The sequence below is a fragment of the Chrysochloris asiatica genome, unplaced genomic scaffold (assembly GCF_000296735.1).
Source record: "Chrysochloris asiatica unplaced genomic scaffold, ChrAsi1.0 scaffold00160, whole genome shotgun sequence".
Classification (NCBI taxonomy): Eukaryota; Metazoa; Chordata; class Mammalia; order Afrosoricida; family Chrysochloridae; genus Chrysochloris; species Chrysochloris asiatica.
Genome location: NW_006408678.1, coordinates 5,482,351 through 5,505,934, shown reverse-complemented (window position 1 = coordinate 5,505,934; position 23,584 = coordinate 5,482,351). Strand labels below are relative to the sequence as shown.

The 23,584-nt window shown below is 38.5% G+C and overlaps 3 protein-coding genes across 3 annotated transcripts in view; 1 reads left to right on the top strand and 2 right to left on the bottom strand.

The window, feature by feature from the left end:
- CHPT1 (choline phosphotransferase 1) overlaps positions 1–5,731 on the top strand; it is a 51,975-nt gene extending 46,244 nt beyond the window's left edge. Inside the window, exons 8-9 of the mRNA XM_006871095.1 lie at positions 3,164–3,274; positions 5,568–5,731. Of these exons, the coding sequence (XP_006871157.1) occupies positions 3,164–3,274; positions 5,568–5,612 (156 nt within the window). The 3' untranslated portion in view covers positions 5,613–5,731. The remainder of the gene's footprint in view (positions 1–3,163; positions 3,275–5,567) is intronic.
- SYCP3 (synaptonemal complex protein 3) lies at positions 5,543–11,062 on the bottom strand. Its single transcript, XM_006871096.1, has 8 exons — positions 10,933–11,062; positions 10,681–10,750; positions 10,484–10,518; positions 8,736–8,853; positions 7,722–7,821; positions 6,963–7,061; positions 5,764–5,868; positions 5,543–5,647 (listed from the first exon to the last, which is right to left on the bottom strand). The coding sequence occupies exons 1-8, from the start codon at positions 11,060–11,062 to the stop codon at positions 5,591–5,593; spliced, it is 714 nt and encodes a 237-aa protein (XP_006871158.1). The 3' UTR covers positions 5,543–5,590.
- A 10,532-nt stretch (positions 11,063–21,594) lies between these two features.
- GNPTAB (N-acetylglucosamine-1-phosphate transferase, alpha and beta subunits) overlaps positions 21,595–23,584 on the bottom strand; it is a 172,432-nt gene continuing 170,442 nt past the window's right edge. The window contains exon 21 of the mRNA XM_006871094.1: positions 21,595–21,672. Within this exon, the coding sequence (XP_006871156.1) occupies positions 21,595–21,672 (78 nt within the window). The remainder of the gene's footprint in view (positions 21,673–23,584) is intronic.

Here is a 23,584-nt window from a genome sequence, read left to right as displayed (position 1 = left end):
GCTGGACGGTGAATAAGGAAGATCGTAGAAGAATTGATGCCTTTGAATTGTGGTGTTGGAGGAGAATACTGAAAGTGCCGTGGACTGCTGAAAGAACCAATAGATCTGTTTTGGAAGAAGTGCAACCAGAGTGCTCCTTGGAGGCCAAGATGGCTAGGCTTCTTCTCTCATACTTTGGACACATTTTCTAGAGATAACAGTCGCTGGAGAATGATGTCATGCTGGGTAAGGTAGAGGGTCAGAGAAAAAGATGAAGACCCCCAACGAGATGGATCAGCCAGGTGACATCATTGATGGCGTCGTGTGGCGACAGTAGTGAGGTTGGCCCAGGATCAGACATTGTTTCATTCTGCTGTGCATGGAGTCGCTATGAGTCAGTTTCGACTCAATGGTGCCTGACAACAACAACAGGGCCAAATGGTCAACAATTATGTTCAAATAAACAAAAATATAAGGGGGCAGGGAAATTAGATTACTATAGAAACCCCTAACAATTACAAAAAATAAAAAAGAAAGATAGTCACACATTGTAAAAAATGTAAACAATAGCAGTGAACAACTTCCCTTGTTATTAAGTGCTGTCAAGTGGGGTCCAACCCCAAGTGACCCTGTATAGGGTTTTCAAGCTGGTGGGTTTGAACCATTGACTTCGTGGTTAGCAGTTCATTGTTTATTCTACAGCACCACACCAAAAGTCCTCCTGTAAAAATGGGTAAATGGGAACTGAAACTGATGTGTAAACCTTCACCAAAAATACAATTAAAAAAATAATAATAACAATAAGCCTGTCACTAATGTAAAGAAAAAAATAAGGGGCTACTAAATAGGTCACAGCTTCTTCTACAATGAAATAAAAACAAATCAAAACCAGATACTGAAAAAAAAAAAAAAATAAGGGGCTACTAAATAGGTCACAGCTTCTTCTACAATGAAATAAAAACAAATAATGACCAGATACTGAAAAAAAAAAAAAAAACAACAAAGCAAAACTGACAAACTGTATTGTCCACCCTTGCTCTAAGGTTCTTATGGCATTTTACCATGGTGTTTCTGCTCCCCCGCTTGGTCTTGCTGTTTGGTCTCGCCCAAGATGTCGGCTCCGGGCCTCCGAGCCCAGACCGGCAGATTCAAAAGTACAGCTTCAAGTTTCCACAATCTATAAGCCTTCAAACCTTCAAAATATTCCTGTCTCTGTGGTTCCCAGTTTTGGAGCTCTGCCGTGGAAATGCTTTGCCTGGTATTCTGTGGTATTACTGACAGCGAACTTCACTGCACCTCCACCCTAGCTGCCATCAAACCCTGCCTGTACCCGACCATTTCTTTTTGGTACAGTGGCTCTGTGTGCCTCCCATCTTCTTTTGATGGATGCTTTCTGCATCATTGTTTTTTCCGTAGAATCCTTCCATATGGCAAGTCGAGGTTTTGAGTTTTTTCTTCAGTTCCCTCAGAGCCTGAGAAATGCTGAACGTGTTCTGTTTTAGAACTGTGCTCTATTAGGATTTTCACAATGACAAAAGGTGCCTCAGTGGACTTGAACCTCTAACCTTTTTGTTATAGTCCTAGTACCACCCTAGGACTCCCCTTCAAAAATCACTTCATTAAAACTGAAAATACTTATCTGACTTTAATTGAACTTGTCAAAATAATATAATTTCCATCTTCAGTAGATAACTGACAAAATAGATAAGGTGGTGGTTGTGTGCCGTCAAGTTGGTTCCGACCCATAGCAACCCCATATAGGGTTTAAGCCACCAGGGAGCTTCCTAGTATGCCACCATGGCTCCATAGATGGGGTTAAGCGCTAACAAACAAGCTTAACGCATCAAAAGTTGCCAGCTGGTTTTGACGAATACAGTGCACCAAGTACAAGCTTCTGAAACTATTTTGTGTTGAAAGCAAGTAATCTTACGTATCTTTATGGATATCATATAGTTTGTGTTTCATAGTGATGGCTATGTTAACAAGCAGTAGTTAATTTTTCATTGATTACACCGTACTTTTGAAAGTAAATTGGATTATACACGTTCAGTGCTGTGAAGTTAGTTCTGACCCTATATAGGGTTTTGGAGCAGTTGGTGAGTTTGGACCACTGACCTGGGCAAGTTCAAACTGACCTTGAGCATGTGGCACACCAGGGCTCCCTTCTAGCTTTAGTATTGTATTGTAATTTTTACCTCTCTGCAATTTGTATACTTTTGAAAAGACCTTCATATTCCAGAGGACTGTAATACCCATTGCCATGGAGCTAACTCTGTTCATAGCAACCCTGGTGGCACAGTAGTTAAGTGCTTGGCTAACCAATAAGGTTGATATTTCAAATCCACCAGCTTCTCCATAGGTTAAAGATATGCAGCCTTGCTTCTGTAAAGATTACAGCCTTGGACACCCCATGGGGTAGTTAGTTCTCTTATAGAGGTGCTAGAAAAAGACTATATACCAAATCCACTGCTGTCGAGTTGATTCCTACTAATAGTATAATATAGTGTAACTGCCCCATACAGTTTCCAAGGATGTAATGTTTTTCCTGTGGAGCCACTGGTAAGTCCTAATAGCAATGAACCTTTTGGATAGCAGGTGAGTGTTTAACCACTGCAACACCAAGGCTTTTTGAGAGGATTTTGTTGTGTGCAGTTGAGTCAGTTCTTACCCACTAACTGTTAAGTGCCATCCGGTCAGTTCTGACTCATAGCAACCGTGCATAGCGTTTCTGAGAACTGCTAGTGAATTTGAACCCCCGACCTCTGTGGTCCAGTATATATCTTACAGCGCCACACCAGGACTCTGTTCCAACCCATAGCAACCCTGTGTAGGGTTTCCTAGAGCAGCTTGTGGGTTTGAATTGCTGACCTTACTGTTACCAGTCCAGTGCTCATCCTACAGTGCCATACCACTGTATGGCCTTGTTGTTTAGTGCTGCCGGTCAGTTCCGACCCATATTGACCCTGTATGGAGTTTCTGAGGAGCTGCTGGGTTTGAATCACCACCCCTGTAGTTCAAGCTGACCTAATGGTGAGGGTCAAATGTGAAATAGGTGAATGTACTCTTAAGATTGCTCTTGTCACTGAAGAATTTTAGGTTAAAGTTTGAGATTTGTGGGAAACAAACTGCTGCTGCTTCAAAAAACATAGACAATACATTTGTATTTTCTTTTTTGCTTCTAAAGGTCATTACTTCATTTGATATGACGACATACTTTAGTGCTTTGTGCCTGCAAATTTCAAGACACCTTCATATAAATATCTTCAAGACTTCGTATCATCAAGCACCTGAACAGGTTCACAAGCATATTGACTAATAGCCCAAGGAGAAGAGGAGAAGCAGTTAGGGGAACCTATGGGTGAAGGAAATTCCCCCTTTGCAGGAGGCTAGTATACTATCAAATAAGGATTATATTCAAATATAAAACCTAAACCTAAATCCTTCAGATTCTGTCAGTCTTAGTTATGAAAACCTAACTGTATACCAACTTTTTTTTAATCAGTTAATTATCATAATGAAAGCGTAACATCTATAAATTAATTAGAAGAGCAAAGAAAGAAATTTCAATCCTGAGGATATGATAGTGAACCAGTAAGGGGAAGAAAAAAAGAAAGTAAACCAGTGCATTCCTAGATAGCAGTCTCTTTGTCTCTGAGACATCTTTTGGGCATTTGGGTTTTTGTTGTCAAATAATTACATAAAAATTCAGGATCTAAAGGATTTTATAACTATCTTAAGAGTTGTACTTACTTGGTTGTGAAAAACTGAAAATTGGGCTCACAGTACTGTGTAAGTGTATAACTTACAGTAATTATTGTGTCAGACAATGTTGCAAGAAATTTTTTAATATTAGCCTTTTCAAAGACATGTTACTATGGTATTAGAAACTTATCTTACTAGTATAACAATTAAAATGTAAGAGAATTAAAAATGGAACTTTTTATAATTTGTATGTAGTAACAAATTTATTTACCAGTTGAGAAAAGCAAATGAATTACTTATATTGAGGGCAATGTGTTCTTTGATATTGTAAGTTAAACTTTGCAGTAAGAAAATAGACATTAAACAGTCTCTTAAAAAAAAAAAGCTAAAGCACAGTTGCAATTAAGAATAGTTCTAATCTTCCCCTTCAACTCGCACTTAAATTTAGGTTGCTCATTAGAACGGAATCTTCAGACTGCTATCTGATTCTATTTTTATTTTTATCCATATGCCATAATCAGAAAAATAAGTGTAATGAACGTACTCTATATTTATTTGAAGAAAAAGTCCTGTTGTATACAACAGTGAAAACTGGCATTTCTTAAAAAGGAAAAAATATACTATGTAAGTTTTTTGCCTCTATCGGCAAAACTTCTCAGATAAGGATTTTCATAGAAGCTTGAATAATACTGAAGATTTATAGGCCAACGTATGTTTTGGCTTAAAGGAAAAAACCCTTTGTAAAATGTAAAACTGTAGTAAGTATTCTGTTTCCTTTATGTCAACATTTACTAATGGTGAAGGACTAACTTCTTTCTGTGTCAATTATCTCAGTTATAAAAAGAGAATCTGTATGGACTTGTTCTTAAAAATATGAGAAAACTTAAAAAGACTGAGTTTAAAAGGGCAGGAATACAAATTTAAATCCTGTGGATAAATGAGAGAAGTCACTTGTAATGGGCATTTTGTTTTGAATGAGTCACTGAAAACAGTTTCAGTAAAAATAAGTTGAATTTCAAACAAATTCAGGAACAATTTGGTATTTGTAAGATGCAGTATTTCCAGTAAATTTCATATTGTGTTTTAAAAAAAAAATACACCATTTAAAACCTGAGACAAATTGTTCAAATTTGGAAATAAAGAATTAAAAAAAACAAATTTCCATATATTCATGAACACTAAGTTTGTAAAGGAAAACATTCTGGGTAATTTATTTTAAAAACAAGTGAAATATTAAAACCATGAGTAATTAAATATATTCATGAAATGCTCTTAATCATTTCTAAGGGCATGTGTGTCATTTAATTGTGGACTAAACCAAATTATTTTGATGTCTTACACAAATGACATTTACAAATGTCTTAATATGGATAGTTATATATTCTGTTATAACTTCAGCAAAATTTATTCTAAAATATAAATTTAAGTTGTTTCAAATAAATTTTTCAAGTAGAATAGATTTTCCTTTGAAGTCTTACTGTCATCAAAATTAGCTCTGTAGCTTGAAAATGTTTTGTTTTTCCCCTATAAAGAAGTGTCATCTTCCATATTTATGCTTTCTACCCTTTCATACTCATGCAGATTCACTGAAGCCAAAATCTAAATTTATCTAAATTTAAATAATCTTTATTGCTCAAGTTAATTGACAAGAGTTAGGGAGGAAAATTCACTGTTAATACAGAAGACTTGGAAGACTGATACACATAGCTTTAGAATTGCTGCTACTCAAAAAACTCTAGATTTTATTCAGGGTTTACAGAAAGGGGTCTGTCTACAAACAAGCTAATAATAACAGGATGAGATATGATATAATCTAAGCTAGAATTTTTAAACCCCTGTAGAGACTTACATACCCATAGCTAATGTTATAATTGTGTATTACTTAGGTTCAAGTTCTTTCTTCAAAGAGTCAACAGAATAACATGGATTGAAGAGACTTTCGAACACTTGCCATCTCTTGCTGCTGCTGTTATATGAAAAGAAATATTAAACACCTGTTTAATATTTAGTTATGCATATTTCAGCAAATAAAATACTTCAATGCCTAAATCAGTTCTTAGTTTTTAAGTATTAAATACTTACAGTATCCATCATAATTTTTTTCTGCAACATAGCCATTTCTTTTCTAAGTTCATTTTGCGCACCACTCAGAAGATTCTCATGATGATTCTCCATTTCCTGCATACTCTAAAACACAAAGTTCAGTTACAAACCATCACTTTTCATTTCAAGTTCTATGTGTGTAAAATTCTTAGAACTTTTTAATATTCAAGGAATCATCCCAATTAAAATTCTATGTAATACATGAAAACCAAAATACCTACACAAAAGGAATAAAAGTCAAATTTGAGTCAAATATAGTACAATACTTTAAAACAATGGGTTAAAATGAAGCCAAAAAAGATAAAGACTGAAAGTCCTGTATCAATGAATACTATTAATTTTGCAAATCTATAGTAACATTTTAAAACACTAGTTAATAACCCATTTATGAAGTGTGACATGATTTCATCAGAAATAATAAAATGATTTATAGTATAACAATAATATCAATGACAATCTCTTTCAATTTATGAACAAAAATTATGCTTTGAATCTTTACTATTCATCCAACAAATACTTATCTGGTACCCACACTATATAAACAGTAAGTAATAGCTCAAGTACTAGGAGGAATTTAAAATGAACAATACATAATTGATACTATATTTGGGTAAAAGAAGCATTGTTTTAAAACCACAGAAATTATAAAGTAAGAATTTAGAATGAGTACTTCTTGTAAATCTTTTCTAGTACTGTATCACACCTTCACACCAATTAATAAATGGTCTACAGTGAGTATTAGAGCAATTCCACAGAAGCAAATATGACAAAATGCTTACATATTTGAAAATAAGATATTCTTTTAGTTGGTGATACAAAGACACATAATAAACTACTTAGAAACTAGACAATTGAAAATAGAAAGTCCATATTTACTCACTCTACTAAAAACAGAAAACTTGATTAAAATGCTAAACTGTCAATTGTATGCATGATATATACACATTTCTAGGTGAAATCCGCAATTTATCATTTTTCTGTTTTGAGTAATTCCTCCAAACCTATTAGTGAATCTTAAAAGTAAAAATAGTTAGCATTAAATAAGAAATTAATTCCAAATAGAAAATGGCTTTTAATTTAAAAATGTATATCCAAAATGTTTGTTCCTGTAATTTGGAAAGAAACTTTGTTTTCTACTTCCATAGCTGTATAATATTATGCTTCCAATTACAACAGACCTTTACAAACTGCTCATATAACTGTTTAACTGCTTTCAGTCTCTGGCTCTGAACAATTCTACATTGTTGAAAAATCTTTTGTTGTTGTCGAAACATATTCTACAAAATAGAAAAAAAGTTGTGATAATACATTTAGAAAAAATTTAAAATTTAACAAAAAATCATTCAACACTGATTAAAAGGAATATTTTTAAATCATTATTTTAACATTTTGTTTAAACTATTAAAATCAAGTTTAATTTGTGTTTATCAATAACATAAAAAACAATAGAATAATCCCACCAATTATTAAGTAGAAGTACTGTTTCTTTACAGTGTTTCATAATTTCAGTATCTATACTGTATTTGGAATAATATATTCTATACTATATTTGGAATAAGGCTGACCTTTCTTTCTTGACTTATTCTCCACCATTCACTCAAATAGTCTTATACTAGATTTTGTCACACATTTCATTAGTCCACCATTGCCCCACCACAGCTCCTTAAAGCCAAAACTACCCAATAAAATTTTTATTTTGTACTCTGGAAAATTTCTGTCACTTGGATCTGCAAGAATCTCAACCAATATAGAAAGCAAAGGCATGAGTTTGGTATATGCCTATACTTCTCTGGCTTACAAAATTCAGCAGGGCCAAAACATACAGCCGGCAATGGAACCTGGTTAAGTTCTATGGGTCTACCCTAAGAGCTTAGTCTCTATTCCGACTTAAGACTTAGTTACAATAGATAAACTATAAATCTAAGCATGATACCAACAGTCAGTTTTTCTTCTTGTTCCTCAGTTTTCTGCATATCCATATCCCACTGCTGAAACAAACTCTGAAACTGCTGAGAATATTCCTGGCTAAGTTTGTGTCTATAAAGCATAATACAAAAAAAAAAGATTAACATTCAAAACAAAATTTGACATAATTTATATTATTAAAAAGTAATAGCAGTTTAGATATTCTGATGGGAAACTTAAGACATAATATTACGATTCTCCTAACAAGCTACTAATCGATACACTCTTTAGCTGTGGAAACTAATAGATTCAGTGAGACTATTTATCATATAAGAATTACAAATAGGTACACTTTATTTCCTACTTCGACAAAACCAAAATTTTGTACAAAAAGAGTTCATCCAAAATACTCAATTTACAATATGAGATTGACCTTTTTCTACATTGTTGAACTATACTAATGGTTTATATATTTACATTATTCAGCTACCTTATTTCTAAAATGAATATAAGTTGCTTTTGTTTTTAAGTTTTTATTGTAAATTGAGTGGTAGTTTACGTAGAAAACAGCAGCTTAACATTTATCCTATCGTATTTCATTTCACTGCAATCATTACAATCCCCTCCATGCATCATCATTCAACAGCATTTGCTTCCATTCCCTCTGGTTTTTTTTTGGATTGTACACAGAAGCGCTCAAGAATATGTAACCATCTATAAATTGCTTTAAGTAAATACAATTTTTATTTGAAAGGGAAGGAATAAAGCAAACTTCATATTTAATCTCTATAGATAAATAAATTGTATAAAGGAGTAAAGGTAGACTAAGGGATTTAACTGCTTAAAGAAAAATCAAGCCAAATATATTTTTCACTTTTATTATACTAAATACAAGATGACTTCCAAAAAGTTCAAGGAAAATATAATTAAAATGGAATTTTCCACAAACTTTTTGCTTCTTTGTAGAAGACTATGCTATTCGTTAGTAATCTGTATCCATAAATACTAATGATACAAATGTGGCTCTAAAATGGTAATAATTTTACCTTTGTTCTTGTTGTGCTTTCCAAACACTTTCAATTTTCTGGTTACTGTTTTTGAAAGAAGCCTGGGTATAAAGTTCTAATTTCTTTTTCTTTGCAAGAAGAGCCTTGTTAATGTCAGCTATATTGAAAATATTCATTGACATTTAATAACGAAGAAAATTCTGTTGTTTCCATGTATTTAAATTGATTCCAGTAATAGTGGAATGCCACTTAAAATGAGATTTTAAATTAGACATACTTTAAAAAACATTTTTCTACTGAGAAAATTTTTAGCTACTCCAAGCATACCAGTTCTCATTTTTTCAACTGCACATTTTTTAAATATTTAGCTAATTGTTTTAAAAAAACTAATAAAGAGTTTCAATTTTCTGGAATGTATATAAGGGTTCTCAAGGACAGACTTTAATTTCCTCATGCAAAAATACTTTAAAAGGCTACATTTTTCTAAGTTTATACAATTCTCTCCAACTGAATGGACACTTTAGAGGAGTTACTCCTAGAACTCATTCTATAAAACACAAAAATGTTCTATAAACTTAAAATCCAAGAAAACTGAAAGTTACACAAGAAAATTATTTTTTAAAATACTTTAAAACTATTAGAAGACACAAACCAAGGATAAATAAAATTCTGTTAATAAATAAAATTAAATCCATTTTAAAATACTTTCATGGCTTTCTATAGGATATCTGACCCATTAAGTATTGTATTTCAGAAAATACTTCAAATAATACATTGTTAAAACATGCTTTTGTGTTACGGACCTACTTTCAAAAGCTTTTAGTAATCATGGTGAAGCCAAACTATTACATAAATATTTTACACTTTGGTATCAGTCTCTAATAATGACTTTATAAGACAGCTCACAAAAAGAGCACTTTGTCACCATAAGTTGGAGTAAAGCTTCCAAAAAAGGCTTGCTTGTAGGAATGCTCCCCATAAGAACTAAGTATTGACTCTTTAAAGTGTATTGCCTTCAAACAGTAAACATTTGACATACCATTTAACACTTAAGAAATTTTGGATTTGATTATCTAATAGACAACAAAGTTGTCTTTAGTTCATAAAGATGTTCTTTATTGATATAAAAATAACAATGAAGTTTATTTTAGAGGGTTCCATTGCTACTGCCCCCCTCAAAGAATGAACACAGGAATTAACTAATTGAAAAAACTGAAGTGTGTGTGTGTGTGTGTGTGTGTGTGTGTGTGTGTGTGTAGTCACTTACTCTATGAACAAAGGTAGATCCTGGGTCCATTCATTTTTCTTTTAATATTTCACCACCCATTAAATTTACACATGTATAAAAATACTATTCTCACAACAACTGGAAAAGGTTAAGTAAGGAAATCTATGAAGCTGATTCACAGTAAATATTTATGCAAAATCCTATACATAGGGCTTGAAAAGTTTGTGGAAAAATTGAATTAAAACATCGAGGGGGAAGAACCAGAATGCAAATTCTTTATGAACAATCTGAAGTCCCTCATACAGCCCTGTATCAAAGTGATTAAGCACTCAAGTGCTAACTGAAAGGTTGACAGTTCTTACCCACCAGCAAACTCCAAGGGAGAATAGACCTGGTGATCTGTACCATAGAGATTTACAACCTAGGAAAACCTGTGGGGCAGTTTACTGTTATACAGAGTCACTATGACTTGAGAAGGACTCAAGGGCACACACAATTTTATACAAATCACATGGTTTAAAACAAATTTCTTTATATACAGATACCTTCTAAAACATACCTCCAAATCTTTCCAGCATATTCTGTACTTCACCCCTAAGAAGAAATGATCATTTAAAACAATGATAAAATACCACGCAAGCTTGGGGGTATGGGGGAGGGGGCCCAGATGTCAACTGTTTCACATACTGTAACTGTCTGTAACCAAAGTCAAATTTTCTTAATGCTTTCAAAAAGCAAACATTTTGAATACACTACCCGAGATCTCGCTCCATCATTCCTGTGGAAGACCTTTTCTTCCCATGCTTATCAACTGCTGTCATCTTTCCTGCAGTGACAATAAAAAAGAACATTTTTGGAACGTTAAGTTTATGCAACTTGAATCATTTCTAATGGATATAGTATTTGACTTTTTGCTAACAACAATTTAAACAAAAAACATCACAGAGGGTTCAAAAACAGTGACTTGCAGGGCATCGCCGTTGCCCTACGATATGAGCTATACGGAACCTTCTAGAAAATCCTGTTCGGCACCACTCAGATTCCTCTCGACGTTCTCAAACTCATAGGCACGGATGATCTGCTCCTCCATGGTTTGCTTCACAGATTTCCCCGCGTGCTTTCTTCCAGTAGGTGCCATCACGGATGTTTTCTGTCGGTAAATAACATGGCGCGCTCAAAGCCTCCTTGTCTCAAACGGCCTGTTTATACTGAATTCGGAGGCGCTCGGTTCGTGGCAAACAATTACATAAACAACAACTGCGTCAAAAGGCCCGTGGAGGAAGGCGGGACGGCGGAGAGGCGACAGGGTGCCCTCACAGGAACGCCAGCATTTCAGGCAGCTGCGCCTCAGAAAGCCACCTCCCAGGACCAGTTCCACAAAACGCGCGTACACTAGGCCCCAGGCAGGACCCCGAGGCGCACCCGCGGCTTCACCCCAGTTTCTAAGGGGTTTGCGGCCTGGCAGGAGGAAGAGGAGTGCAGGAGCGCCCCCCTACCCCGCGAGACTTCAGGCTTCGCGTTCCACCCGGCAATGACCACCCTCGCCGGCTTCCTAACAGAGTCCAGGCCCGGCTCCGCTGCCCGCCTTGCCTGTCAGAGGCCCCAACTAACTCCGTGGACAAGATTTACCTCACCCGTCAAGAACAAACTCTAGGCCAAACTCCCGGATTCTACGAACCTCTCCCTTCCTCGCGCCTAAAAGTAGCCCCAACGGCCACAAACCACAGCAGCCAGGCTCCTAACCTCCCGGGACGCGCCACCCCAGTTTCCCAACCCAAACACCTCACCGGCTTCGAGTACTTCGTCTCTGCAAGCTCGTCTGAAGCACTAAGCCTGCACGCTTGATTAAAATTTCAAGCACGGGCGTCGCTGATTGGTCGGAGTGTAGCTGCGCATGCGTACCTGATTAAAAAAAAAAGCTGGTGCGAGCGCCTTGATTGGTTGGTGTGGTCGCGCGTGCGTGCGCTTGGATGGCTGAGCCCTCCCGCGAGAGGCCTCAAGCCACTTACCCAGCGTGCCCTGCGCCACCTGATCGTTGATTTGTCTCTGAGGGGTTTGGGGGTGGGCGGAAGGGATAGAGGGGGAACTGTTGTTTTTCAGCTTTTGTTTTCTTTTATCTTGCTTGAAAGTTAAAAAAGAATATTTAAGTTATGAAACACATAACAAACTCATCCCATCATTTGTAAGGGGAACTTCACCGCCCCCGTTGAATCTCCTCACGAAGCCCTCTCTCTCATGAAGCCCTTTCCATTCCATATGCCTCTCTTCCTCTGAAAATATCATTCCAAATTTATAAACCGTCCCTTCTTTCTTCTTGCCCTTTACTAGCGGTTTGTTACTACATTGTATAACTAAGAAATGTATTATTTGGAACCGTTACCCTTGAATTGCCCAACCGTTACCCAACTCATAGCGACGCCATTTGTGTCAGAGTAGATTTGCACTCCATAGGGATTTTCAGTGGCTGATTTTTTGGAAATAAAGCACCTGGTCTTTCGTCTCAGGTGCCTTTAGGTGAACTCATCTGTATCCATAGGATAAGCATTGGACTGCTAACCACAAGGTCTGTGGTTCAAACTTATCAGCCATTCCTTGAAAACTCTCATCAGGGTTACTGTGAATCAGAACTGACTCAACAGGCACTTAACAACAAAAACAGCTGTAATTATTCATTTTTATCCCGGTAGGGTAATTTTGTACCATTTTAAATGTATGATTATCAACATCAATTAGGTCCTCAACATTGTCCCCAAGTTCACCCATTTCACGCTAGTCAACTTATTCTCTCCAATTGCCTTTTAAAGCCTTTTTTATTCTACTCAAAGTTCAACTCTGCAATCTTCCCTTAAAACTTCCCTTTTATGCTCAGAATTTGACCTCTTTCCATTTATCTGAGAAAATAGTTCAGGCTGAAATTCTCAACACTTCAGCCATGAAACACAACATTATCTGTACCTATGTCCATCCTTTTCCAAGGACTTGTCCTTTCTCATACATCCAAAGTATGAGAGACAAAGTCTCTCCATCTTTGCGTCTAAGGATCAATCCAACCGTACTTCTTCCAAAAACCGATCGTTTTACTATGGTATTTTTGATATTCTTCAGTAACATCATAATTAAAATCCATCAATTCTACTCCAGTCTTCCTTATTCATTGCCCTGTTTGCACATGCATATGAGGCTATTGAAAATATCATGGTTTGTGTCAGGCACACGTTAATCCTAGAAGTAACATTTTTGTTCTAAAGAGATATTTGCAGCAGATTTGCCTAATGCAATATGTGGTTTGATTTCTTGACAGCTGCTTTGTGAGCACTGAGTGTGAATCCAAATAATCTAAAGTCTGACAGCTTTAATCTTTTTGCCATTTATCATGATGTTATTTATTGGTCCAGTTGTGAGGATTTTTGTTTTCTTTACAGGCGCAATCTATACCGAAGACTGTCTTTGATATTCATCAGTAAGTATTTCACATCCTCTTAGTTTCCAGCAAGCAAGGTTGTATCATGTGCATATTGCAGGTTGTTAATGAGTCTTCCTCCAATCCTGATGCCACATTCTTCTTCATATAATCTAGCTTCTTAGTACACAGATTGAGTTAAGTATGGTAAAAAGATACAACCCTGACATGCGCGTTTCCTGATTTGAAATCACTAAATCACTTAGTTTTCCCTGGTTCTGTTTAAATGACTGCTTGTTGATCTATGTGTGGCTTTCTCATGAGCACAATTAAAAGTTCTGAAATACTCATTTATTGATAACAATATGATACAATAGTTATGATGCACACAGTCAAATGCCTTTGCATAGTCAATAAAGTTCACAAGCAAACATCTTTCATGGAGTCCTGGTATAGTGCTGTAGAATAAGCATTTCACTGCCAACCACAAGACTGGGGGTTCACTGGAATACCTTGGGGGGGTGCTGGAAACTGCCTAGACCCAAAATGGTGGGGTGACTATGATGGCATGGACGGATGGAGTGGCTGGGGACATGGGACTCAGGGAGGGCGAGGAGCTGTTTGCTGACAGCTGGGCGTGAGGGCGGGCCTGTGGGGTGTATCCTTTGGTTATTTGATGATATATGGAGGGGATTTTAATCATTGCAGTGAAATGAAATACGATAGAATGAATGTGAAGCTGAAGTGGGACAGAGGCAAATAATGTATGCAAAACCTTGGAACAACAGGGCTCTGGGATACAGAGATGGGGACATGGTTTGAATGGGGTAAAAGGGGAGAAATAATGTTGAGATGCTTGGCTGACCATTAAATCTTGGTTTCCCTGTCATACTGCTATAAAATAGACACTGGAGGGGGAGAGAAAGGAATAGTCAGAAATATCACCATAGAAAGCTTGTAAATCCGTCATATGTCTATAACTGATTGGAATACCTAAAATGAGGATACAACGTGCCCAGTGAAGGAGGCTTCCTGTGGAGCCTCTGCATTACACAAGACCATAGATGGAATCCTGAATAGCATCCAGAATCTTCTGAGAGGAAATGTCCATTTGAAAGGACAAGCAGACCAGCCTGGAGTGGACAGAAGATAAAGAAACTTCCTAAAAGACTGACAGGAAAAATACAACACAATGTAGGCAGGCCGACTGATTACTACAAGAATAAGTGGCTTGTCCAGGAGACATCAAGGCAAGTGGCCAGGTCCCCCTCAAGGCAAACCCCCTTCTAAGACTAAGGCTCAATGGGAATGCATGCTCTGATTGGTGACCACGCTCATACTGATAAGGGGAAGTGAGGGAAAATCAGCAATGAAGCTGTGAGCTAAGCCCTGTAATGCTCAATAGATTCCTGTGAACCCTGATGGAGACCTGGTTGGCCAGCAGTGTGCCAAATCCAGGGGACTCTTGGACCCAGAGTCAGTGACATAGCCACAGAGGACTAGAGTGGAGAATGAAGCGTCCAGCTGATAAGAAGGGAGGGCACATGCACAAGAACACCCATACTTGCAGATAATACCCACTTGACCTGGCTTCAATGGCTGGATGATCAGAGCTCAAACAGAAGAAGAACGAAGAGGGAAAAAAGAATAATCGGATACAATTTGATGAACTTGACACACACCGATGGAAGCAATAGCTCCTAAGAGTGAACAAATCTTCACAGCGAGGATCATTCCCACCTCCTCTGTCCACAGAGAGGACAGGGATGGGCAACTTGGGCATTGGGGTTCAAACCCACCAGCTGCTTCTCAAAAACCCTATACAGGTCGCTATGAGTCAGAATCAACTCGGTGGCACTTAAAAACAACAACAACAACATATTCTCTGGTAGTCTCTGCTTTCAATGAAGAAACATCTGACATCAGCAATGATATTCCTAGTTCAGTGTTATCTTCAAAATCCAACTTGAATTTCTGACAGCTACTTGTCAATATATTGCTGCAATCATTTTTAAATTATCTTTGGCAAATTTTACTTGCATGTGATATTATTTGATGATTTCCACATTCTGCTAAGTGACCTTTTTTGGAATGGACACAAATATGGATCTCTTCCATTAGTTGGCCTGGTAGCTGTCTTCCAAATTTTTTTGGCATAGGTGAGTGAGTGTCTCCAGTCTCCATCAGTGTGTTGAAACATTTCAATTTGTATCCCATCAATTCCCGTAGCCATTAACATTGACAAATACTCAAATCTTTCACAACCTGAAAATAAACCACTGGACCTTATTTTCAATCAAATGATTACTTCCTCATCTCTTCCCGAGTGGACTTCTAGAAAGTATTACCTAAGTATATTGTCTGTTTCCCCACCTCCCATGTGCTCTTTAAACCAACTTTGCCCTGCCCTCAACTCCTCCAAAATACTCTTGTTCTAAAGTCAGCAGTGACATCCATATTGCTACATCAAATGGACATTCTCTGGTCCTCTTCTCAGTTGACTCTCAGGCATATTCAACACTCTGGACCACTCTCTTTCATCCCTTATTCTGTCTTCCTTTGGCTCTCATAACTTCACATTTTCCTGTTATCCACTTGTCATTCTGCCAATTTCTCATTATCTTACTACCTCTTCCTCCTTCAGTGGACGCTTCCATATTCCCCAGGACTTGAGTGTACTCAGTTCTCTTCTCAATTTAAGGTTTGGTTCTCTCTAAATGTTTTCGTATGTGCACATGGTTTCAAATATCAAAGTTTCTCATATTGTAGTTTAGGGACGACCCTTAATCAGGATCTCTGGAAGGGCACAGGGAGTTGCGTCCCAATCAAGTCCTACAAAACTATACAATTCTGTGAATGGGGGCTGGGAACCCGCATTTTAAACTAAGTTCTCAGAGTTATTCTCATATCCACTAAAATTTGGGACCACTATTTTGCAAGGACTGTCAGTCTGATGAAGGAGTCCCAGTAGTGTAGTGGGTTATGCGCTGGGCTGCTAACCACAGGTCAGCAGTTTAATCCACCAGTTGCTTCTTGGGAGAAAGAGGCTTTCTGCTCCACCGCTGTGCCAATCCATCTTTTTGGGGGGGGGGGGGGCGGTCTTCATCTCTTTCTCTCATCCTCCAAGATGGATTGGCACAGTGGCAGTAGCAATAGGCTCAAGCATAGCACCCATTGTGTGGATGGCACAGGACCCGACAGTGTTTCATTCTGAGTCGGTACTGACTCAATAGTACTCAACAATAACATCTGCTCCATGAATAATTAAGATTGGGTTATTCTAATAGATTAGCTAATGCAGGTTAATGTGTTGGACCGCAAGGTCAGTTTGAACCACAAGGTTGTCGTTGGTTCAGGCTCACCAGTCGCTCCTCAAAAAACCCTGTACAGGTCACTATGAGTCAGAAGCAACTCAATGGCACTTAACAACTTTCCAATGAGTTCTTAATGGCACTGGAGGATAAGCACTGGACTGTTAACTGCAAGGTTGTCAGTTCAAACCCACCAGCTGCATCTTAGAAACTCTTCAGGGTTGCTGTAAGTTGGAATCATCTCGACAGCACTTAACAACAAATCATTGAAATATAAATTTTGTTACCAAATTCTGCTGTTTAGTTTTTGTTTTTATCTCTTGTAACGAGGATTTGACAAAGACTTCAGGATTTTGATTTTAAGCACACTTCCAAACTGCCTACTTCAAGCCATGAGTCCTGGTGTGATGCTGTGGGATAAGCACTGTGTAAGCAAGGTTAGCGGTTTAAGCCCACTGGCAGCTCATTTGAAATCTTGTACCAGGTCTCTGAGTTGCAACCCACTCAATAGCACTTAACAGGAGTTCAAGCAACAGGCTCAATGGTTACTGTTCTACATAGACTCCTTTTCCTGATAATGTTCAGTGTGTCATTGGCCTGTTGAAACATACCAAGGCATTGAGTGAAGGTCATTTGATGCTGACTCCAGTTCTCTAAGCGCAGTACACACAGCTCATTGTATCATCGCAGTCATTGAGTTCTTATTACTACAGTGACCCCTTCTGGGCATCACCTACCATTTTTCTTTGCTGTTAAGTGCCATCTAGTCAGTTCTGACTGATAGCGGCCCTGTATAGGGTTTCTGAGGAGAAGCTGGTGAGCTTGAACTGCCAACCTTGTGGTTCAAATCAAACTTGTGGTCCAGCACTTATCCTATAGTGCCACACCCAAACTCCTTTTCTTTGCTAATCATGGTAAGACGTTCCTAAGATTGATCTCCATCACCTTGATATTTTATATTGGCTGCCTCTTGGAAACCCTGAGTCAGAAGCTATGGGTTGTTATGAGTCCAAACCGACTCAGTGGCATTAAGAAGAGTGTATCATTATCTGAGCAAATCTGAAGATTTCATTATGTGTTCTAACAGATCATTTATCATTTATACTTGTCTCAGTACTAATTTGTAGAAGACATTGCTAATACAACTACATACAGAGCATTACTTATTTCCTCAACCCGAATTCACCATACTTTCTTTTTCAGTATCCCGTGATATAGAATCTTGCCAAGGTCGTTTGGAAGCCTAAATATTAAGAGTCCTTGTTTACTTATTCATAATCCCAAAGAACTCAAGGTGATATATGATCAGTCTCTTTAGAGAATTTTTCAATAGCTGAATTCTTGTTGATGAGCCTTGAGGCATGAACAGTTTTTACAAATAAATAAGACAGGAAAATATAATTTAAGCAATAACTTCTGTAAAGATGGGGGCATATAAAGAATGGCACATTTGGGGAATTGTGATGCAGCTGACCTAGTACGTAGCCAGGGGTAGGGTGGCAGTGGAAGGAAAGGAAGACGTCAGATCAGAAAGGTAAGTTGGGGACAGCTGTAATCTATAATGGCCATCATTTGAGGAGCATTTATTGTGTGGCAGGCGCCATATACTAAATGCTTTATACACCTTTATCTAAATCCTTCCAAAAATCAAATCCCTCCAAATATAAAAAGTGTTAAAATAAAGCCATAAGGATCACTATATATTCTCATCCTCAGACATTTTAGTGATGTTTTTAAGTATGGCAGTTTATCTTCAACCTGAGAAATTGATCCAGAAACCCCATCTTCCATGTATATTCAACTTTTATCCTGTGAAGCTGAAGTGTTGTGTTTTTGTCAGCCCAGCCTCACCCCTTTCCCTGGTAAAATCCCATCACCCTGGCAACAGAGATGGGCACAGAACCCAGACGGAGTCACTCATAGTAACTCATCTCACATCAGGGTGTTCTAGATGGAAGCCAGAGAAAGACATTCCTGTCTCTCGGGAGGGTTCCAGCCAGGAGCTGCCATCACCCATCACGTGGTGGAAAACTGACATGCAGAAAGGCAGGGAGGGCAGGTGTTGAACAGGAGAACTGGTGGGGCATCTGTCTCCTGCATCCCCTTATATTCCCTTAGATAAACTTTTATCACCACCACCATCCTTGTTAACTAACCCTGGCTAACCAGGGGGCACTGTTGGTTAGGAGTTGGGTTGCTAAACGCAGGGTCCTGAGGAAGATGAGGCTGTCTGCTACTGCTAAGATTATAGGTCTTGGAAATCCTATATAGGATTGCTATGAATCAGAATTGACTTGGTGGTTGTGGGTTTTTTGGCTTGGGTATTTTATCTGTGCCATTTCTTTTATTCATCACAATAAGCCAGAATTCCACTCCACCTTTCAAATAAAAATGCTGAAGAGCAATGTATGACATTGCAGAATTAGCACTGGACTTCGAACTATAAGGTTGGCTGTTCAAACCTACCAGCTGCTCCTTGGAAATCCTATGTAGGGTCGCTATGAGTTGGAACCAACTCGATGGCACTTAACACCACCAACACTGTTTAACTAAAGGAGCCCTAGTGGCACAGTGGTAAGTGATCAGCTGCTGATGGAAAGGTCAGTATTTAAACACAGCAGCTACTCCACAGGAGAAAGATGTACTGGTCTGCTTCCATAAAGACTGTTGTTACTGTTAAGTGCTGTCAAGCTGGTTCCAACTGTGGATTTTAAACTACTGACCTCATGGTTAGCAGTTCAATGTCTATCCCTACAGCACCACACCAGGATGCCATAAAGATCACAGCCTTGGAAATGCAGTAGGGCAGTTCTATTCTGCACTACAGGGTCGCTATAAATCAAAATTGATTCAACATCAATGCGTTTTTTGATTATGCTTATTTAACCAAGAAATCACCACATCCAAATGTTAATTTCTCTATAACCTTTCTACAATAAATTATTAACTTCTAGAATGATACCCAGATGCCCCTACATTCTTACTGTAGTAAGGTATTTTCCTTTAGAATCTAGTTTCTCCTTTTAAAAGAACATTCTCAAGCATATTCTTATTCCACCCTCTCTTGAAGGAGCTCTGGTAGCATAGTGGTTACAAATTGGGCTGTGAACCTCAGGGTCAGCAGTTTGAAACTACCAGCTGTTCCGCAGGAGAAAGATGAGGCTTTCTGCTCCGGTAAAGATTTACAGCCTCAGAAACCCTGTACAGGGTCGCTATGAGTCGGAACCAACTCCACGGCACATAACCACCACCACCACTTTCTCTTTGCACTGTTTCCCATATGATTTTTGTAATGTTCAGTACAGACAATGATCTTGCACAGAACCTTATATACTGTTTAGGCACCCAGGAGATTGCTGAATCTGGATAAGAACATTCAAACTTTTCAAGGATTTAAAAAATCAAACAAAACAACTTTTCAGAGTATTTCCATTTTTGAAATACACAACTCTTACAGCACACACACAGTATTTACATTTCAAGTCCTTTTTTTTTTTTTTTTACAAAAAACATTGTTATGTTGAAAGAATACTGTTGAGATCATGATCTAAAACACTAGTCAGAGAGCTCAAAAAGGACTCATGAAATCTGGTCTCCACAAATCCACTGTATAATGACAAACAAACTATGGCTGAATGTCAGGGCTTACCCCTACATGGAAACACTCATTTTCTAGATCAGGGCTCAGCAAAATATGGCCTTTGTGTTCAGCTGTGAGTCACACATGGGTTCTGTGTTTGTAAAGGGTTGTTTTAAAGAAGAAGAATATGCTACAGAGACATGTGTGCCCTGCAGAGCTTAAAATAGCTACTCTCTGGCCTTTTGCAGAACAAGTTTGCTGACCCTTGCTTTATGAAAGGCGCCCTGGTGACACTAGTTAAGCACCCGGGTAGTTGCCAACCAAAAGGTCAGCAGTTTGAACCCCTCAGTTCCTCTGCAGGAGAAAGATGTAGCAGTCTATTCCCAAAAAGATTATCGCCTTGGGAGTCCGATGGGGTAGGTCTGCTCTGTGCTATAGGGTTGCTAAGAGTTGGACTCGATCCGAAGGCAATGGCAGTAGCTCTTTAGAGTGTAACTGAGAGTACGCGCTCATGAATACACTAACGAGTATTAAACAAGCCACCACTGTAATGGACCAGCACCGTCAGCACGACTCATTTCTAGAATGAGGCACTTCTGTTTGAATATGTACATTTCTATAACATAATTACATCTGGAAAGTAGCACAGCTATGTAACTCTAGCCCTTTGTAGTTAGGCCTCCACATGAAATCCCAGCATTCCCAGGGGCAGACGTAAACAAAAACAAGCATTTCAGATGTAAGCCATCGACCTCCTCAGTAGTTGGACACCAGTTACAGTCTTAAACACTAATTTTTTTTAAAAATCCATAATTTAGAGGTGGCCAATAAAAGGTGATATTACTGCATTATTTAAATAACATCTACAAAAACATCTTTACACATTCCAATTCATTAGTCTCAGAAGCAAGAGTAACTAGTTAACTTAGTAGCTACTTATTTTAAAAATGGGAAATAGAATAAGGCAAAACCAAGAGCAAAAAGCACAGCTGATGACTCTGGAACGCAGCGAACACTGGGGCCTCTTAGCAAAGGCTCCCACGCTGACCTGGCCTTCTCATATTAACGTTGACGTGCAATGGTTGCTATAGGAAATGAGCAGCTGTCTCTCGGCAGTGAGCTTTTTAGTAAAAAGAATGGCAAGTCCATGAGCAAATGCTTTTTGAAAAACAGAACTGGTTCAGAGTGGCTCCACACACATGACTTCAGGGTGCTGGTTGAATGATGCCTGGTTGTGCCACAAAACAAGTACCGGGCCAGGTTTTTCTCCTTCTTCAGGCCAAGCTGACTAAGCATCCCACCGTGCAGATGTCTTTGTGGCTCCAGGTTTCAAGATGCTCAGTAAACGCTGAGGTAGATGCTATTCAAATGGAGATCTTCTATACCCTGATTCGATCCGGACTAGCTTCTTTGAGTATTCTCCTTCTGGGAAATATTTTCCGCTTTAGTGCAATTAGCTAAATCATGAAAGACAGGAGATAAATTTTAATTCACCATGTGGACAAAGGAGTACATTGAATTTTCTTTCTGAAAGCCACGTGGCTACAATTATTTCCACAGACTTGCACATTAAAAGAAAAATTTAAATGACAAGTCTTCATCGTGCCTCTCGCCAAACAAAACCAACCATTAATTTTATCTGACTTTGTTTAGCAAGGTGCCCATGAATGACTCAAAAGAACTGAAATTATTTTGTTTCACACTTAAGACTTAACAGCTAAGACTTTTACACAGCCATTACCATGCATACTTATTTTTAAGGGGATATCTGCTTGCCAAGTCTTTTGAATAAAAGGAAACTAAATGATGGCTAGCTATTAAGACACATCTTTGAGTTTGAATATTAACACTGTTAAAAATCCTATCAGTATTTCGCTCTATACTTAACTGTAGCAGCAATCATATGAAAATACAGGTAATACCTGATAGATGGACTGGGTTGTGATGTAAAAGTTCATTTATAAATCAGCAGCTTAGAATTCAGATACTTTTTGTTATAGAAAGCAGAGTTTTAAAGGGTTCATTCTAGTTTCCACTGCAGAATTAGCACTGGACTCTGAACTCAAGGTTGGCCGTTCAAACCTACCAGCTGCTCCTCGGAAAGCCTACGTAGTCCTGCTGAGAATTTGCCTTTTCCACCCCTGATCTGCTGAATCAGAATCACTGCCACAAGATTCACCAGGTAATTTTATGTATATAATGTATAATAAGAACCTATAATTGATCTGTAAAATTTAGGGTGGAAAAGTAAGGTGTCTTCATGGGGATCAAACTGGAATGAGCACCGATAGAAACAGTTTGACCATGATACAGCTGAGATAGAAGAAAACCTCACCGTCATTTTAATAAATTCTCATTGAAAAAAAAAAAAATGTGATCACTATGTCTTCAATTTGGGATTGCTCTTCTTTACCTTGTCTTCTCTCTCTCATCCATCCTTCAGTGGGGCTTTGCCCAAGCATAAGCTACAATGGTTTGGGTGATGAGCTAGGATTCTGGGTGGAGGAACAGACAGCGCCGACTGGATCGGAGTGATGGGTGAGAGTGGTGGGTGTGGGTAGAGTAAAGTGTCTGATGTGAGCAGGCAGGGAAAGAGCAGGGAGCTGGAGAGGAGAGGAAACCTAATTTGCCCTTCTTTTCTCCCTCCTCCTGCTCTGTAGCTCCTTGTTCCATGCGAATATAAACAATAGGGATGAAAGACGGACCCTCCTGTCCCCTCTGCATTGCCACCAGCTGCTCTTTTAGTTAGGTCCCTCTCTGTCCCCACCACAGACCAATGTACAGCAGATCTGAGCTCCTCACTGAACGCCTAGTCTAAAAGCTGGTACACATTCTTGTTGTTGTTGTTAGGTGCCATCGAGTCGGTACCTAACAACATAGCGACCTTATGCACAGCAGAACAAAACACTGCCCGATCCGGGTCAACCTCACTACTGTTGCCGCGCTTGAGTCCACTGATGCTGCCACTTGGCAGCTGGGGTCTTCCTCTTTTTCTCTGACCCTTCACCTTACCAAGCATGATATCCTCCTCCAGTATGAGAGATGAAGTCTGGCCATCCTGGCCTCCAACCAGCACTCTGGATGCACTTCTTCCAACAGAGATCTATTGGTTCTATGGGCAGCTCATGGCACTTTCAATATTCTCCTCCAACATCATAACTCAAAAAGCATCAATTCTGCAGTCTTCCTTATTCACTGTCCAGCTTTCACATGCATATAAGATTATTGAAAATACCATGGCTTGGGTTAGGTGCACCTTAGTCCTCAAGCTGATATCTTTGCTCTTCAACACTTTAAAAAGGTCTTGTGCAGCAGATTTGCCTAATGCAATACATTGTTTGATTTCTTGACTGCTGCTTCCATGAGTGT